The sequence below is a fragment of the Macrobrachium nipponense genome, chromosome 40 (assembly GCF_015104395.2).
Source record: "Macrobrachium nipponense isolate FS-2020 chromosome 40, ASM1510439v2, whole genome shotgun sequence".
NCBI lineage: Eukaryota > Metazoa > Arthropoda > Malacostraca > Decapoda > Palaemonidae > Macrobrachium > Macrobrachium nipponense.
Window position 1 is genome coordinate 42,023,854 of NC_061101.1, and position 19,861 is coordinate 42,043,714.

The 19,861-nt window shown below is 38.1% G+C and overlaps 1 protein-coding gene across 1 annotated transcript in view; it reads left to right on the forward strand.

Moving 5' to 3' along the window:
- The window catches only part of LOC135212221 (gastrula zinc finger protein xFG20-1-like), a 143,635-nt gene that overhangs the window by 62,362 nt on the left and 61,412 nt on the right, over positions 1 to 19,861 (forward strand). Inside the window, exon 7 of the mRNA XM_064245663.1 lies at positions 17,434 to 18,363. Within this exon, the coding sequence (XP_064101733.1) occupies positions 17,434 to 18,363 (930 nt within the window). The remainder of the gene's footprint in view (positions 1 to 17,433; positions 18,364 to 19,861) is intronic.

Here is a 19,861-nt window from a genome sequence, read left to right on the forward strand (position 1 = left end):
AATAAGGTTTTAAAAGATCAGTGTTTGCTTCTATGTTTTTTTAAGAGCACTACAGGTATGTAGCCCAGAATATAGCATGAGGAAATAGATAAGATTCAGAATATAGCCAAGAAACTGAAATATCCAGATAATGTACTAAACAATGCATTAAAAGCGGCAAAAAAAAAAAAGACATGTATCAAAATCAAAAAGAACCTTACAACAACAAAATTTGCTGTACTACCTTATAATAGTAATATGAAAGAGATATCCCACATCTCCTTGAGAATTTTGGTGTTAATGTAGTTTTTAAAAACAATAAAAACAATGAAAAACAGGTACTATTAAGAACTACCCCCGACAATGCTATAAGGATGTGTATATAAAATCCCGTGTAAAGTCTTGTGACAACTTTTACATTGGTCACAACGGGAAAGGCACTGGAAAAAAGAATAGAACAACAAAACAATGTGTGAGATATGCACAGGAATAGTGGTAATATTTGGACAGTTTAGTGAGAACATCATGCTATTAACTGGGGAGGGGGCAAAAAGCTGGTGTGTTTTCTAATAATGCATTGGAAAGGAATATCATTGAATCTAGTTTTATAAAAGAAAGTTACAACAATAATATGAACATCAGTCAAGGAATGTATAAACTTATCCTGTTTAATATCAAAAGAAATTTGTAAACTGTTTAAATTTTTAGGTTGGCTGTAGAGATATATGATAAATAGGATTATTATATTTTGTAACACAGTAAAGGGGGCAGTATTGGTAATGAGATGTTTCAACCCCCGCCTCCATGACACCTGTCAGGTGTGGACTTGTACCCTAAGGCGGTAGTATCCCTTGAGAATTTATTGTAAATTTTAGCCGCTAATGATTTTTGAAAGCCACTCCTACCTTGACACCTGCCTGTGAGTGGATCTGCCAGTCTCAAAACTGTGTGTGTATGTTCGTTCGTACTGTCTTTGTAGTATATATAACTCGTGAATTAATACTATGTATCAGTCCTTTGTCATGGGCTTGAAAATAAAGCCGAAACCGGTCAGGACCCACACCCTGTCTCTTTATTTTTCACCTGTGGATATGTGTGATAAATGAATCACTGCTAAAGTGTTATAATCATATATATATATATATATATATATATATATATATATATATATGTATATATATATATATATATATAGTAATATATATATATATATATATATAATATATAATATATAGATATACATATACATATACATATACATATACATATCACATACAGTGGTACCTCGCGATACGAAATTAATCCGTTCCGAGACGGCCTTCGTATCATGAGCTTTTCGTATCTTGGACTGCATTTTACATGTAAAATGGCTAATCCGTTCCAAGCCCTCCAAAAACACCCATAAATTTTCATAATAAAGCTAAATCGACCTATACAATGAAATACTAAATAACAATTTGGACCATTCAATACCTAACTTAATACGTACGTACTGCTAATATACCTGTAAATAAAGTGTATTAGTGTACATGGTATAAAAAAAATACTGTACGTACATACGTACGTATGTAGTAAAATGTGGAAGCTTACCTTTCGAGTGAGGCTATCTCTGAAAGTGGCGACAGAGGAGGAGGACAAACGGCAGATACGTACGTACACTTAACTTTACGAAACACAAAAAAAAATGTAAGGAAAACATAAACTAAACTTTACAGAACACACTAACAAAACTGTAACACTTAACTTTACAAAAAACTTAAAATTAAAAATTTTTTTTTGTTTTCTTTTTATTTTTACATTTATTTTTTTTTTTTGCACTTTTTTGTACTTTACTTTATATATATATATATATATATATATATATATATATAATATATATATATAATATATATATATATATATTTTTTTTTTTTAATTTCAACTCTTCACCACTTTCAACTTTCTGTCTTTTAGTATCACTTGGTTCTTCCTTTTCGCTTACTACTCCTACTAAAGGCCTCTTTAAAAATAACTATCCAAGGAAGATTGCTGCTTCTCGCCAAGAATTTTCGGGGTGTCTCTTTTCTATGAATGATTGCACCTTATGAAAAGCAGCTAGAGCATCCTTGATTTCTGCCGTTGTCATAGAGTCGTCGTCCTCTTCCTCGCCGCTGCTAGAGAACTCCTCTTGAACGAGAACGACGTTATGTTGCATGGCCTCCAACTCCTTCAGGTCATCCGTCGTAAGCTCCTCTTGGTGCTCCTCGAGAAGGTCATTGATGTCGTCCTCGTCAACAACCAGCCCCATGGACTTGCTGAGTGCAACAATCTCGTCAAGATCTGGTTGTGAAACAGTTTCTGGATCGTCAACTGTTCCTGAATCTGCAGCACCAGCTTCGCTCACGTCGAATCCCTTGAAGTCTTGGGCGGATACGGCATCAGGCCAGAGTTTCCTCCACGAAGAATTCAAGGTTCGCCTCGAAACCTCCTGCCAAGCTTGATCAATGAGTCGGATGCATATTACAATATCGAAAGGCTCCTTCCAAAATTAAGGCAAGGTGAGGTTTGTGGCATCGGTGATGTCGAAACATCTCTTGAAAAGATGTTTTGTATACATCTTGAAGTTCGATATCACTTGCTGGTCCATGGGCTGGAGGAGAGGGGTGATGTTAGGCGGAAGATAAAAAATCTTGATGAAGGAATGCTCCGCTAGGATATCTTCCTCGAGGCCAGGAGGGTGAGCAGGGGCATTGTCCAACACCAGCAGGCATTTCAGAGGGAGGCACTTCTCTTCCAAGAATTTCTTCACTGTCGGGCCAAAACAGATTTACCCACTCGGTGAACAAAAGTCTCATTATCCAGGCTTTCGCATTAGCCCTCCACATCACTGGAAGCTTCTCCTTAAGCATCTTGTGGGCCTTGAAGGCTCGAGGAGTCTCGGAATGATAGACAAGTAGGGGCTTCACCTTGCAATCCCCACTGGCGTTAGAACAAAGTGCGAGCGTAAGCCTGTCTTTCATAGGCTTATGCCCGGGTAGCTTCTTCTCTTCCTGCGTGATGTACGTCCGACGAGGCATTTTTTTCCAAAATTGGCCAGTCTCATCACAGTTGAAGACTTGCTGAGAACTGTAGCCTTTCTTGATCATCATCTCGTCGAACATCTTTTTAAAGGCTTTGGCCGGTTTGGTGTCCGAGCTGGCCGCCTCCCCATGCCACACCACCGAATGGATGCCAGTCCGTTTACAGAATTTCTCGAACCACCCATGCGAAGCCTTGAAGTCTGGGGTTGGCGTTGATGTCCCTTCTCCTCCGTCATCTTTGGCCTGGGCAATCAAATCGCCGAAAATAGTGCTGGCCTTGTGACAGATTGCCGTCTCCATTATCGTATCGCCAGCGATTTCTTTGTCTTTTATCAAGACAAGAAGAAGCCTTTCCATTTCATCGTGCATGTGGGTCCTCTTGCTGGACAAAATAGTGACGCCCTTGGAAGGTTTAGCTGCTTTGATGACATCCTTCTGCTTAAGGATGGTGTCTATTGTCAACGGATTTTGGCTGTATTCCTTGGCGATCACATTCCATGAATTTCAACTTTCTTGGGACCCATGACTACATATGTACTGTACGTAATTATGTTATGTAGTACGTATATGTATGTGGTAAAGTTCTCACACCACATGATAAAGTATACTACAACGAAATCACTAACGAATTTACGTTAATAAACGAAATCATTAGAACGAACGAATACAGCGTGCTTACGATACTGATGATGTCGTGCTGTGGCCGAAGAAGCACGCCACTATGTAGATGCATGATGGGAGGGATGCTGACCAATAGGAGAGAAGGATCTCATGGCGGTGACTAGCATCAGGAACCAATGGGAGAGCAGGAGGATGGTGGCGAGTCTACTCAGTTGGCGGCGCGCGAGTTTCAAAATTGTTATTGGTGGTCCGGGCGAATCTCGGACTTTACAGCAACAACCTTTTGTATCTTGAGCAATTTTCGTATGTAGAGCCGTAAAATTTTTGGTATTAGCTGTCGTATCTCGAGTTTTTCGTAAGTTTAGCCTTTCGTATCTCAAGGTGCCACTGTAAAATTAAATTTTAATTTCCATGTTGTGAATGAACAAACAGACAAACTAATAAAACCAATAAAAAAAGCCTTGGTGATGAAATAATCAAGACAATGCTTTATATGACAATGTGAGGTGTACAGCAGAGGATCCTCATAAGAAAAAGAATCATATCTTTTGCATAACTAATTTATTCTGTAAATTCAGATCCTTCCCTTAACAGAATTAAAGGATACAACTAAGGCGTAACTAAAGTGTTTTGAAATTGAAAAAGTGTTCATAAAAAGACAAAAGGATGTATTTGTTTCAACCCCCCCAAGCATAAGAAAGAGTAGAATTTTTAAAATTATATTACACTTAAGACAAACTACATTCTTTTGAAAAACTCTGTTCCAAATTTATTATTAATACATTTAGAATTAACATTTGCTCAAAAACTTTAGATGGCACTCCTGAAAAAGTGAAAAAACTGAGATATGCGCCACTTCGACTTTGTAGTGATGATTTGTATGTGATAGTATTATAAAGAAATGAAATAACCTTTCCATTTCACTTTTAATTAAGGACAACTCTTCTCTCTCTCTCTCTCTCTCTTCACCACTTTTAATTAAGGACAACTCCTCTCTCTCTCTCTCTCTCTCTCTCTCTCTCTCTCTCTCTCTCTCTCTCTCTCTCTCTCTCTCTCTCTCTCTCTCTCTCTCTCTCTCTCTCTCTCTCTCTCTCTCTCACTGAGATTAGAGAATTTTTATGGTACATGTATATATTTATTATATTTTCAAATATTAACAATCATGGTAATACAGACAGTCCCTGGTTATCGGCAGGGATTCCATTCCGATGGCTTGATTATAAGCGAAAATTGCCAGTTACCGAAATTGGGCAATTTATGGCGCTTATGGTGCCAATAACTGTGGTTAATGGCTCCTCTGTTAGGTATGTATCGGTGCCATAACTGTTGTTAGTGCCAGTTAACGGAATTTGGCGCATTATGGCACTGAAAATTCCCAATATTATGGTGCTAGACAAGCCCCATAAAACTGGGATGGCCATTAACTGAGTCTGCCTATAACCGGGGACTGTCTGTAATAATAGTATAACTGTAAGTACAAAATGTGTATGAAGATATCCTTTCCTTCATCTTCTGATTTTATCTCAAAGAGAAGCTTGAAGCCAAAACTGTCAAATATGTCAAGTTAATGTGACAGGTGGGAGAGTGTTGCTGATTTGCAGGCCAGTGATGTTTATGTACGTAATTTTCTCTCTGTCTCTCTCTGTCTCCATAATAATTGATAAATAATTTCACTCTCTTATGTAAGGACAATCTCTCTCTCTCTCTCTCTCTCTCTCTCTCTCTCTCTCTCTCTCTCTCTCTCTCTCTCTCTCTCTTTCTTTTGCCCCACAAGATACGCATGTCATAGTGGTAACTCTTTCTCTCTCTCTCTCTGTTTTGGCTGGAATTGTTAGAAGTACGTATGTATGTATACATCTTTAAAGGCACTAAAGTTTAAGATGACTCTGAAATGATAGTATTAATAATAAGTATTAATAATATGATCTCAAAGATTAATAGTACATTATTACAGGATAATAATTTAAGGTAAATTTGATGTAGGATGTTATTTAAGGCATACATTCGGTATTTAAGCTGTCAAGGTAGGCAGTTATAAGCGTTTTTAGAGGGGGTTCTTAGTATTAGCAGATTTTAACTTCGCAGGGTATACATCTCTATTAAGAGATGTTTTTATATGCTAGTCAAGTCCTTAACATTTATAATTTGGTGTTTTTGCCTGTGTTGGAGATTTATCAAGAAAATCTTTTGAACACATTATGAGGTACAGTGCGGGATCCGTTCCAGCACCATGCTTTAAATTGATTTCTGCTGTTAGTCCATTTTTCGCTGTTAATGGTGCTTTAACAGTGCTAATGGCGCCATAATTTGATGTTGCATCAAATTACAACTTGATGCCTATTCTAGTCATTAGCACCGTCAATGGTGCTTATGGTGCCGTAATTTGATGCAACACCAATTTAGAGTACTGTAGAATGCCATTAATGTCGTTGAAGAACCACAGTAAGATTGAGTCACCGTAAGTTAGTGGCGCTGTAAGTCAAGGATGCACTGTACATCCATAATATTGTTGATATCTTGATATCTGTAGAGCTAAAAAACAGCAGAGTAACTGTGCTTGGTAGAAGTATCAATTAAGGAGGTTGTCTAGGTCATTATACATCACTGTGAGAATATACTGTATATTGTTTAAATTTTTATAGAAAAAATGTGTGTTGTTATGTTAGCAAATAATCTAATAAAGTCTGTAGGATTTATTCTTAAAAAGAAGGCTTGAAAGAATTGGACTGACAGGTGGAAATTAAGATATTATTATTGCAAAAAATTAGTTTAAACAAACAACTTGACAGGTCCTGTGCATGCTGTTGCTTCTGTTTGGGATTTATCTTGCTTTTATATTTATCATATTTGCCAACATATCAGATGCACCCCTATTTGGTGGGGTTATTCAGGGAAAATGAAAAATACCCCTTTTCTTGTAAGTTCACAGTTTTCCCCTTGATAGGTTAAACAAAAAAAACTTTTGTTTTAGGCATTTTAGGTGGGCTGCTCTTGTAGAATGTATATTTCTTTGAGTTATAGTAACGGCTTTTGCCCAAAGCACACAGGTACTTCATCCAGTTCAATCATGTAGTATGAACAATACTCATACTATTGTATGTCTGAGTAGTCTAAAAATATTTACATAATTTCCTTAAGCTCTCACACATGTATATTCAATACTAATAGCATAACTTTAAGCCTGTCACAAATGTGTTAAATTACATAAAAATCATCTACTTGAACATATCTAATTTTCTGACTAGCCAAAAAAGTCTCTTTTCTCATTCTTTAACTCACAGCCATATTACTGATGCTGTAATTTTAAATCTGTTATACATATTTTACAGCAAATATTTTTGTTTGAATTGTAAGTTATATGAAAACTTAGGTCTCTCTCTCTCTCTCTCTCTCTCTCTCTCTCTCTCTCTCTCTCTCTCTCTCTCTCTCTCTCTCTACAAAAACAACAGTTATGTAGTCTATACTTTAATAATATGTATTGGTATCTTTTAATAAAAATATAATGCATTGTACAGGAGATTCATAACTGTGCTTTAAAACTATCGATGCTTGTTACTTATTACATATGTTACACATAAAAACCCCAAATGCTTCAAATTAGTATGAGGAAAAGGTGACTGTTGAGTTTTTTTTACTTTAGATACTAGTTACTGACATTGGCATTGGTAAAGTACAGTAATTACTAAAGACAAAAAATGGATTAAACATTTTGCTTCCAAGTCATCAGGTTGTTCGGCACTTGTCTAGTAATAAGAATCTGCGATATTCTGGTCCATTATGCGCGGGTCTTCGCTTATCGGCGCCAGTACAAATGTAAGAATTACATTATATATATAAACCAGTGACCTGGGGTCATGGCATTAGGAGGGTTCTACGTGACCAAAGCAGACCTTAGATTACGCTATGCACTGTCTGCAGTAGCCTGATCTAGCTCTAAGCTTTGTCAACGTTTTTTATGTTATGATAACTTTGCACAACAACTTCCATGGGGAAGCGGTTGACCTGTTAACCTACGCCGGAAACTTGTAACTTCCGAGCCGGCAGACTACGTATGTGTTTTTATATGAATTGCTTAGATAGCTAATGTTCCGCTATCGACGCGATGCTTTAGAATGGCAGTTCCAAGCCAAAATTCAACCATATCGGTCGTCCGACCGAGCTGCATCTCCTAGTATGGAGTTACAGAATAAAGTTGTTAACTTGTTCAACTAGCCTGTTTGAATCATCTCCTCTAGACAAGAAAGAACCTCTCTACTAAGATATCCAAGGGAGATGAGAGGAACCCAACATTACTTACGGATAACAGCCGTAAGGAAAAAACAAAAACAAAAAGTCTATCGCCAAGCGATCAGACATTAGAAGTGGTGGCAAGCGGAAAAAAGGAAAAACGAAGATCATAATTAACAAGACCCATATCAGCCGACCGAAGGTCTACAAGAACTAACTTCCACCTTCAACATCAAACGAAACAGAGGAAACGGGATCTTCAATCAACGCAACAGTTTATGAAGACGCAACTATGTCCTTCATCGAGAGAATACAAGCATTTAACACTGACGTTTGAGCAAACAGTTATCACTTATCTTCGAGAATCTACACCGGACGAGGGCGGCATCGAACATCGACGGAAAGAAGAACAAACACAGGGAACATCACCCGTTCGCGAGCAAGGACGCAGAGTGAACAGCTATACGCAGTAGTGCAAGGACGGAGGCTGTGACGTCATCAATCTTGGACTTCTCAGAGCATCGTGCACCGAGAGACGACCGTGACGTCATCACGACTTCCGACGCGAGACGTGGACAGGAACTGTGACGTCATCCCATGTCAACAATCCTTCGCAATATAATCTGGAGCTAAGTACCATTTTTTATCTATTCAGGTCTTTTCCTCAGTGAAGTGTGTTCATCAAGAGTCGATCGTCCAGTATTCTGGGGGTGAGTTGTTCGCCATATTAATCTTCTTTCATTACAGAACTTATCTTCAACTACGAAGTTTTCGCCCGCAGATTAATTTTTTTTTTCTCCTTTTCTCGTTGTCATTAACCATTTCTTGCAGGAATTCTCGTATAATATTTTATCATATTATCTGTATTTTTGTATTTTTGGGGATGGGGATTTTCCTATTATTATAACACACTTATAAGTTACATTGCTTATGCGTACGTAGTGGTCGAGTGTACTCTTATAGATATTTTGATAGGATTGCAAGGAATAGAAGTGATAAGAAAAAAGTAAAGCCGAAATGGCAACCACTCCGGCTGGCACCCCAACGTGGTGACTCTCGTTAGCGCGAGGTCAGCAATAGTCCCTTTTCAAGGTCGGGTCAATGGGTTCCTGCCTCAAAATGTTGAGGCATGGATCTCATCTGTAGACGCTCATTTAAATGCAAAAAGCATCACAGACCCAGCAGTACAATTACAGGAGGCCAAGAGCTTCGTAGACTTTGCGAAAGGCGACGCAAGTGCGTATCTAAGGGGGGGGGTTTCTTTCCAAGAAGCGCTTACATGGGACGAGTTCAAAAATAGGTTACGTGCCGTGTATGGGGTGAAGAGGCTTTAGATGTAGTATTGGCCATTGAGAAATATCCTTAACCAAGCCTCATGACTCAGCTCAATGTTGTCGAGCGGGCGGCGCTAATTGCCGACCGGCTAAATGAATATCAGGATAGTTTATGTAACTCCGGGGGGGTGGGTTGCGGGTGCTAAAATCAAAGTGAAAGATTTTATCCGTTTGATCTACCTTACGTCTATCACTGTAATGTTGCCTGAAGCGTTAGTACGGTGTTTTGATAAAAATTGCAGCCCGACAGTACGGAATTAGATGTGTATAAACAAATCACAAAAACCATGTCTAAATGTACCGACCTAGATCCTTCGCTCATTCAAGTTTTTGCAAAAAATGAGAACAAACCACAACAAGTTAAATGTGGTACATAATAATAATAACAAGTTGCAGGGATGGTTGTTATAACTGTAAACGACCAGGTCACATGATTTCAGGACTGTCGGACAGCGTTTTTGTTCAAATACACAATAGTTCAACTCATTCATATAACCGTTGCTACTCGAGGAATCAACAGCCAAACGCTACAAACACGCCAAGCCATTGCTAGTGCAAATAAAAAGAAGGGTCCTCAGTACTATAAGAAGAAAAAACAACCAAACGGAAATTCTGCACAGCAGAAACAAACAAATCGTGCTTCAGGTACCTCTGTCCTGGGCCGTCTAGCCAGAACTCGCAAGGGCAAGCGAATTTTCATGTGATAAAACAAAACAAATACCACGTAGTTCACTCCAAGGGGGGAGAGGGCGATGTTGGGTCATCAATATCAACATATTTTGTATCAAATAATCAGTTTAATCATTTATCAGAATCATTGTGAGACAATTGATTTTCCTATGAAACACACGACGCCGAATCAAAAAAATCTGTGCAGGTTCCCGTAGATTGCAACAAATTCATGCAATTATTAGTCAAAACGAGTTGCGACCAACCTTACATGCAGTAAATTGGACCATAAGTCATTCACTTTGTTCTTTGATTCTGGTAGTCCACGTAATATCATGGATTTAAGGACTCATCATTTACTCTTTTCAAATTTCCCTATAGAAAAGTCCGGAATAAGGCTCTCAGGCATTGGGAATAATGAATTAAATGTTGTGGGCGTAACTCATGTACAGTATAGGTCGGTAAGCCGCACGTTAGCCGATACCTTTGTCGTTGTACAAAACATTCATATGTATCCCGCAGTAATTATCGGATACCCGTCTATGGGCACTCAAAATATTATCTTAGCACCTGCAAAAACCACGGCGTGTATATCAAAGGGAAATTCTATAGGTCTTCTAATACCCTCAAAATCTGTTTTGGATAATAAAGAGTACAGACAGAGTTGTCACGGTTACATTACGGAACCAATCACTGTCTCATGAACCAGAAATAATACAGGCAACCCAACAGAACTCGCTCACCCGAATATCAGCTTGCACGCAAACCCTCGAACCTAACGTAACTTCAAATACTTAGTGCGTGTAAAAAGAACCTTGCCTGAATCTGAAACATTAATCCTTCCGAAACTCTGAAAACACAACGGATTATCCGTCACACAAGCCGTTTATACAGTCGGCTCACAACAGCAATGTAATATCGAAGTCTGTAATCATTTGAATACCACTTTAGTAATCCACAAAAAATCAACATATCTTGGATGCCGAAGTTTATAAACATCGCATTCTTACCGTAGCTGAGATAAATCACGCTCAATCAGTCGCGGATGAAACCCTTTTGCAATCTATAAAGAACAAAATCAATAAAGATTATTCAAGAAGAAGAAATTCAGCAGAAATTTTTGAATCTGTTAACTAAATATCCATGATGTTTTTTCCACTACGAATGGAACTTTAGGAAAAACGGATGTCATAGAGCATCAAATCAGGCTCAAGGACAAACAGAAAGTAATCTATGTACCTTCGTACCGACTTCCTATGAAATTTCAGAATGAGATAACAAGGAAGGAATTAGGTAAAATGTTAAGGAAGGAGTCATTAGGAAATCAAACAGCCCTTATAATTTTCCGTTAATAGTAGTACCGAAAAAAGATCGAACTTGGCGGATATGCGTAGATTTTCGTCGTTTAAACGAAGAAACAATCCCTGACAGATTCCCAGTACCATGTACCGATGATATCCTATCTTTACTAGGCCAGAATAAATATTTCACAAAGCCTAGACTTACTAAAAGATTTCATCAGATTCCGATGGAACAAGAAAGTATCCCATAACACTGCCTTCAGCACAGCCAGGGGACATTATGAATTTTTGCGTATGCCTTTTGGTTTACGTTGTGCTCCTATAACTTTTAACTCGTATGATAAACGTCGTGTTTGGAGACTTGTTGGGAGATCTTACATGCCTACATGGATGACTTAGTAATCTTTTCCAACACATTAGAGGAGCATTTACGTAATTGGAGTTAGTGTTACAAAGGTTAAGGCAGCATAATTTAAGGGTAAAGATAAGTAAGTGAATGAATTTTTCAAAACAGAACTAGTCTATCTAGGTTTCACGGTTTCTAGTGAAGGTCTTAAAGTCGTCCACGATAAGGTGTCGGCTATCCGTAACTTTTCCGATACCTACTAACGTCAAGGGAATACAGCAATTTTTAGGGTGTAGCGGATATTATAGGAGGTTTCATTAGGAACTACTCCATCATAGCCGCATCCCCTAACCGATCTTATAAAAAAGGGCGTAGATTCGTATGGGTCTGAAATTCATCAACAGGCGTTCGATAAATTGAAAGATGAACTGTGTAGTTCTCCTATCTTGAAATTTCCTGACTTCAATAAGGAATTTTTCATAGCAACAGACGCCTCAGACCTAGGAGTAGGTGGGGTATTGCTTCAACAATATGATAGACAGTTTTTCCCTATAGCTTTTTATTCACGTAAACTGAGACCTTCCGAAAGTAAATATGCAGTAATAGACAAGGAAGGGCTCGCTATTGTTAATTCTCTCGTGCACTTTAAATTCATAATCTTTACGGTTATCCCGTCAAGGTTCTCACTGATCATAAGCCCCTAAACCGACTCTTTTAAAGGCTTTAGTCACAGCCCCAAGCGAACTCGGTGGCACATGATCATTCAGGACTTTGGCGCGAGGATCGGGTATTTTTACCTGGGAAAGCCCAAAACCCCCAAATATCATTGCTGACGCATTATCACGCAACCCCTCTTCATCTTGTACCGAGCCATTAGCTGAATTAATAGATATCTCAACCTCATGCCCGTTGTTAAAACTATATCCGAACAGGAAGATCTGGGCTGGAGTGCTGAACTATTACAGACGGAACAAAGAAAAGATCCGCAAATAGAAAAAATCATCATTGCGTTGAACGGAAATCCGAAGGGAAAAGAATACCTAAAGTATAAGCAACAGAATTATATCCTACAGGAAAATCTCCTGTGTAGATCTGTGACGAGGAAAAACCCGCAACACACCGCAGTTGAATAACAACCAGGTGGTGGTGCCTATCTCACTCATACCCACTGTCTTAAAGTGGTTGCATGAAAATCCACTGCACGGACACCCGGGTTATACCCTAATGTCACAGAAAGCCAAATCCTTATTTATTGGCATACGATGCTTAGAGATATAAAAAACACATAGCAAATTGTCGCACTTGTCAAGAAATACAAAGGGCACACGAAGACACCTGTCAGCCTAGGGGCTTACCCGTGCCAAATCAACCCTTTGAAAGAGTACATTTAGATTTATTAACAGGATTTTACGAGTCAGACAGAGGAAATAAGCACCTCCTAGTAATTATAGACGCTTTGACTCGATATACAGAACTTATAGCGCTTAAAACAAAAACCGCGGTCGAGTGCGCTAGGAAGTTTTACGAGTGCTACATTTGTAAACATGGAATTCCACACATCATTATCTCAGACTCGGGCGGGGAGTTCAATAATCATTTCCGTAACAACTCCTTGTGCGAATTCCTTAGTATAAGAAAGTCAATACCATGATCTATCACCCAGAGTCTAATGGGCTAGTGGAAAGGGCAAATCGTAAGGTTTTCAAAACATTTTAAGGGTCACCTTAGGGGGGGCAGATCCCAACTGGACATTGCCATACCTGCGGTATTCTAAGCACACTTAATCACTCGTATCACGTATCTATTAAAATGACACCGCACGAGGCACTGTACGGCATCCCGGCCCGAACGCCTTTCCACATCTTAAAGCCTACAACTAATTTATCAAATCCTCTAAAGGATGTTATGGATGCAAGCATAAGTCGATATAATATAATTCGTAAGAATTTAGAAGAAGCTCAGATAATAATGAAAAAAAAATCATGATAAAATAGCTAAGCCAACAGAACATATGCCGTGGGCGATCAGTATACATACAAGTATACGTACGTAAAGGTTTAAACTATAAACCTGACACCTAAGTTTGAAGGACCGTTTAAACATTTTAGAAAATTTAACGGCCAATAGATTGGGTTTTAGGGTTCAAAATGTATCCAAACCCACTGATGTGAATTAATGTCCCCATTGGCACATATAGAATCTAAAGAAAGGTAGATGGAGTGAGGGAAAAAATGGTTGTATTTATGAACTTGTATAATAACTATATATATATATCTATTAATCATATTGTATGTAAACCTATTCTTTTACGCGAGTTATTACATCTGTTTTTACTCATTGCAGGTTTTCAAAAATGATCTGTTATTGTTAGGAGTGATATTGTGTATTCAGACTATCTTTGTTGTATGGAAAGAGTGCTAGGACTAAAGACATAGAATTTAATCATGGCTCGATTATCGAGAGAATCGATGATGTATTTATCGTGTCAAGTAATATTGTTATCGAGGTAGATATGCATGCCATTTTCTTACCTGAAGATGACGTCCTTAACTTAAAGAATGACCTGATGAGGTTTGGTATTTCCCTTAAGGAAATGCATGAACGTAATTTTCATGCTAACTCAGAGATTTCACTAGCTCAAACGCTAAGCGTCGCGGAAATGTTGTCTTATGACATACAAAATAAAACCGCCGAGGCAGAAGAACTCGCTCGTGACCTGCTGATGTGGTCTGTGCGGCACAACACTGTTGAGCGTCGCAACCCGCTTATTCTAGCTGGACTAAACATCTTAGGATCAGTTGCGAATCTAGGCTTAGGAATCTCAAATCGCCTCAAGATAAATAATCAAAATAAAAGAATTGAGTTTTTGCAACATAAAACGGAACTGGCCTTATCAGAACTTCGCAGCCAGTTATCTTCGATCAATCAAATAATGAATATCGTTAATGAACATTCAAATAATATCGATCAGGTCATGGAAGTTTCAATTTGCTGGCTACTTTAGCTTACTATAGTTCGAAAATAGATCATATCCGTGTGAAAATATCACATTTTATTGAAAAGTCAAAAGATTACGTAGAAGCAATTACGTTAGCAACAAAGGGTGTGTTATCTCCTCACCTCATGCCTATTAAAGATTGACGTTAACTTTGGAAAACGGACGGGAGGGAGAAGCTAGGTTATATTCCTTTATTGGATGCCCATAAAGTAGAATTCTATTATAGCCTAATATCAGTTCAGCGTTGAAAATTATAGAAGGTTATGATCACGATTCCTTTTGATTCTTCCGATGCTTGCAATCATACAAAATAGACACCGTTTCCTACTTTTATGACGAATAACTCAAATCCAGTAATATCCAATTTAACCGGGCATGTACTGATTTCTTCTGATAAGAAATCATTTACAGTCATTAAAGACTTAGATAAACTCACTCACTGTTCAGAAGCCATGAATAATAAAATTTGTACAGCTGACTCTTTTGAATTCTATCCTATATCACGGATTCATGTGAGTTAGACATAGTGCTAAACGCTCTCTCTCTCATACAAGCGAAGGTTTGTCTGGGGAAACTTTATCCTTTTTTCGGTAATAAATTCAATTACAGGATGAATAATGGTTCCTGGATCCGTTATGATAAGGCCGGATTCGACGTCGTGTGTCCGGACACATCCACCGCCCATGCCCCTATCTTCGTAGCAGCCGATGGTTGTACGGGGACATCTACAAATTATACCGTCAGAGGGGTCAACACGATAATACGTGAGAAGGCGTATTTCGCGAACTACACGTGGGCGACAACGATCATCCCATCACTACCTCTCCTACAACGCGCGAGTAGCTCATCGTCTGAACGCAACTGGCTGAGATGACCCGCACGTCATCGACTTATGCAGGTGGAGAAAATCTTCGCTACTACATTCTGCTAACCGTGTTCAGCGTGACGGCCATATTGGTTATCGCCGTCAACATCTTTGCTTGGCGTAGGCTGAGGCGTAAACAGAAAGATCTCCAAGGGAACGTACTGGCCCGTCTGGATGACGAACCCGTTAAACTCAAGTCTTTTGCGTTTAGGGCCGCCTGAACCTGGCCATTTCAGTTCGTGCCTAGGGAATTGTCTGGAATTGTGTTGTGTGTGAAAAGCGGTCCGTATGCTGGCAAAAATGTAGGACAAGAAAGCTCACGCCTTTGCATTTGAACAGTTAAAGTATCTCCAGGGCACCTAATAAATCATTATAGCCCAATATTATACATTAATATATTCCTAAAGGTATTTTTCGGGCACCTAATAAAATATCAGCCCTATGATGAATTTCTGCAGAATTACATTGTTATACTATTATACAATTATATTTATCTATTACAAAGAGTGTCAAGTACTCTTTAACTATTATCCATGATCATGCTATAATCATTATTTAGTAACCATTATTCTTAATCAGGTTACCTGTTATCATATTAATCATGTATACATGTTTTGATTTTTACCATTTTATTATTTTTGGGTACATAATCATTATTATTACCAAACATGGATCTATATTTTCCATGCATTTATCTTTGTTTATGAATATGTCAACAAGGGTATGTAACAGAACCTTTTTTGGCATTAATCACTAGTATGTTACGAGCACGCTCTATGAACAATGTTTAAAGTAATTTTTTTTGTTATTCAAGGCTTGAATAGGTAGCAGACCGAGCCTAATGTAAGAATTACATTATATATATAAACCAGTGACCTGGGGTCATGGCATTAGGAGGGTTCTACGTGACCAAAGCAGACCTTAGATTACGCTATGCACTGTCTGCAGTAGCCTGATCTAGCTCTAAGCTTTGTCAACGTTTTTATGTTATGATAACTTTGCACAACAACTTCCATGGGAAGCGGTTGACCTGTTAACCTACGCCGGAAACTTGTAACTTCCGAGCCGGCAGACTACGTATGTGTTTTTATATGAATTGCTTAGATAGCTAATGTTCCGCTATCGACGCGATGCTTTAGAATGGCAGTTCCAAGCCAAAATTCAACCATATCGGTCGTCCGACCGAGCTGCATCTCCTAGTATGGAGTTACAGAATAAAGTTGTTAACTTGTTCAACTAGCCTGTTTGAATCATCTCCTCTAGACAAGAAAGAACCTCTCTACTAAGATATCCAAGGGAGATGAGAGGAACCAAACATTACTTACGGATAACAGCCGTAAGGAAAAAAACAAAAAGTCTATCGCCAAGCGATCAGACATTAGATACCTAACAGACGGCAGTGAGCACAAATAATAGCCAATTTTTCGTTATCTGCGATTTTAGCTTTATTTTCATGCAGTTGGAATGCAAACCCTGCTGATAACCGAGGACTGCCTGTATATTTGTTTGATTTTTATTTGGTTGTATTTATTTATATAGTATGATAAAAGAGACTGCAGTAGTTTGTATTTTTTCATCTAAGTAGGATTTGTAAATTGGTGTGTTTTGTTTATCTGAGGGTAGGATTGTTAATCGTTTCCAAAATCATGTGGATTTGTACACTAAACTTTCACCTTGTAAGATGTACCATGATTTTCCTGAATCTTTTTTAAGATAAAACTATGTCTTATAAGCAAGCAGTACTGTATCATGTTTATTTTTCATTGTTATATCCCTTTTTGTTTATACTTTACTTTGGTCAGCTTTCCTTATTTGGGCTCTTAGGCATTTTACTTTTTAAAATTGGGTTGTGAAAATAGTGATAGTAAGACTAATTTATTTATTTCCTGATATCCATTGGAGGATTGGTAACTACTAAGTACTATAGTTAAACTGTAGAATTTTAACAGATTTTAGTATGATTGACTCAGTATGTATGATTTTATTGCCTTCCAATTATTAAAACTGCTTATGATATTTTATATTTCTTTTCAGGTATATACGTGTGGTGAATGTGGTAAAAAAATTCAGGGAACTGTCTCAACTGTGCAACATTTGTTAGATCATGACCCTGATAACACAAAAATAAACAAGTGTAAACCAACAACTCTTGTGAATGGTGGTGAACATAAAACTGAAGAGCAATTCCTCCATAATGGTGTTAGTAAAACTGAAATTAATAATATCAATAGAAGTGTTTTACAAGGTAGTTTGAAAGGATTGCAGAATGGAACTGATGAAGTGAGAACTGAAGGTGGAAGCAACGATAAATTAAAGTTTATAGTTGATGGGAAATTATTTAAAATCAATCACATGCCTGAAAATGTGCAAATCCCTCTAGTTAGTATAGTCAGTTCAGGAGAAAACACAAATACAAGACAAGAGATGAATACTGTTAGTGTTGCGGGACTCCCAAATGCCAGTCTGGTCACTGCCAGACAGGTTAATGTCAGACAAGATGCAGACACTCAGCCAAATGTAAATAATACAAATATTAGTGCTGAAGTTTCTCACAGTGAAAAACACATGAGTCCAGTAGAAAATGGAAATGATGTGGAAAGTGGAAATTCAGATGAAAAGCCTTCCTCTTCTTATAATCATGTGGAGGAGGTGGTTGAAATTAACCCATTGGACTTACTAACAACAGTGTTAGAAGAGGACCAGAAGAGTGAAAATCCTGTGTTACCAGCTGAACACTTCTTGTTAAGTCTTCCAAATACCTCACACTTCCTCGAGAATGATGGAGGTGGTCAGGATGACTCAGCAGATGGCTACCAAGAAAGCCAGGAGAATGATGACGAGGGGAGCAACGATGGCAGTGACATTCCTAGTGATATTTTACTGGACCATCCAGGTGTCTTTCAGTGCAATAGATGCAATGAAGCATTCAAATACCAATACCTTTTGGTGTCACATAAAAGGCAGGTGAGTATATTTCAGTGCTTCATAGGTTTATCATCTGTTCGATATTGAAAACCGATTTTCTTAGTATGTCATAAAGTTAATTTTTTATGTCCGCTGTGGGTGCTCTGAAAATTGAATTTTATATAAGCAACTCCCCAAGTAATTACATAGCTATTAGTTTCACTTACTCATAGAAATTTAGATTCAAATTTCATGTTAGCAACATTGATATTGTGGGTGACACCAGTCTCGCCCCCCTAGCAAGAGGGATATGAACAATTCAGTGGCCCATACTCATTCCGTTTCTGTGACTCCTCGTGATAACATCAGGTGTCAGATGTTCAATTTTTGCTGGTTATTTACCGAACTTTGGTATCCAAACCGAAAGTTGAGTAGCTTCAGCCGAAAGTTTCAGGATGAGTTTTTCCTTGTTTTGTTGTTTCTGATGGAATAGTACATCAAAAGTTAGCGTGTACCGCAAAATTGCAGTTAATTGAATAACTACCCTTTGCTAAATTGGACTATAATGTAAACATTAGTTTGTCGAACCGATATTCACGGTTGCTACAGACCCGATATTGTATGATAATACCGTTTCAGTAACAAACTTACAATCTTTAGATTAATTCATCTTTACGATGACTAATGTAACAACTTAAAGTGTTCCCGATTTGATAGACAAGTAGCATAATAATGTTAAAATTGCATTCGCTACCATCTTTATCCAGTAGTGTAGTAACGTAAATACAGTCAGTCCCCGGGTTACGACGGTGTCGGCTTACGACGTTCCGAGGTTACGACTCTTGTCAATAGACGTTATTTCCAGGGTTACGACGCATGTTCCAGGGTTACGACTCCTACAACGCTCATCTGGGAGATGAAGTATGACACCAAAAATGCAAAATAATCAATATTTGAAGGTTTTTTTGATGAAAAATGCCATAAGAATGCAGTTTACATAGTTTTCAATGCACCCAAAGCATTAAATGTAAGGTTTTCTTAGGATTTTTGACGATGTTCCGGCTTACGACGATTTTCGGCTTACGATGCGTCTCAAGAACGGAACCCCCGTCGTAACCCGGGGACCGCCTGTATTGCATTAATTACCAGACCGATTTTGGTTTTGAATTTTATTTCTGCAAGGCACTGCTTCCAGGATTATTATTTATTATTGATTAGTTAATAAATTTGTCATTATGTGTTTCACCCATTTTGCTTAATAGCGAATTTGCAGTCTTGCTCGCTACTGCAACAAAATTGCAAAAGCTTATCACCCTTTCCTTTCCAGAATTGTTTAGGGTGAAAGGGTATAGAGAAACCAATACTATACAAAATGCCATGAAGATCTTACAAGAAGAAAGCAAGTTTTATAAAGAACTAAAGACTCTTCTTTTCTTCAAGACCTAAATTTCATAATCTATCAATCAATCCAGGAGCTATAAATGTACGAAGCTCCTCCAGAGACTGAATCATTCCTGTGTAGGGCTGTACATAAAACCAAACAAAGTTAACCTTACAT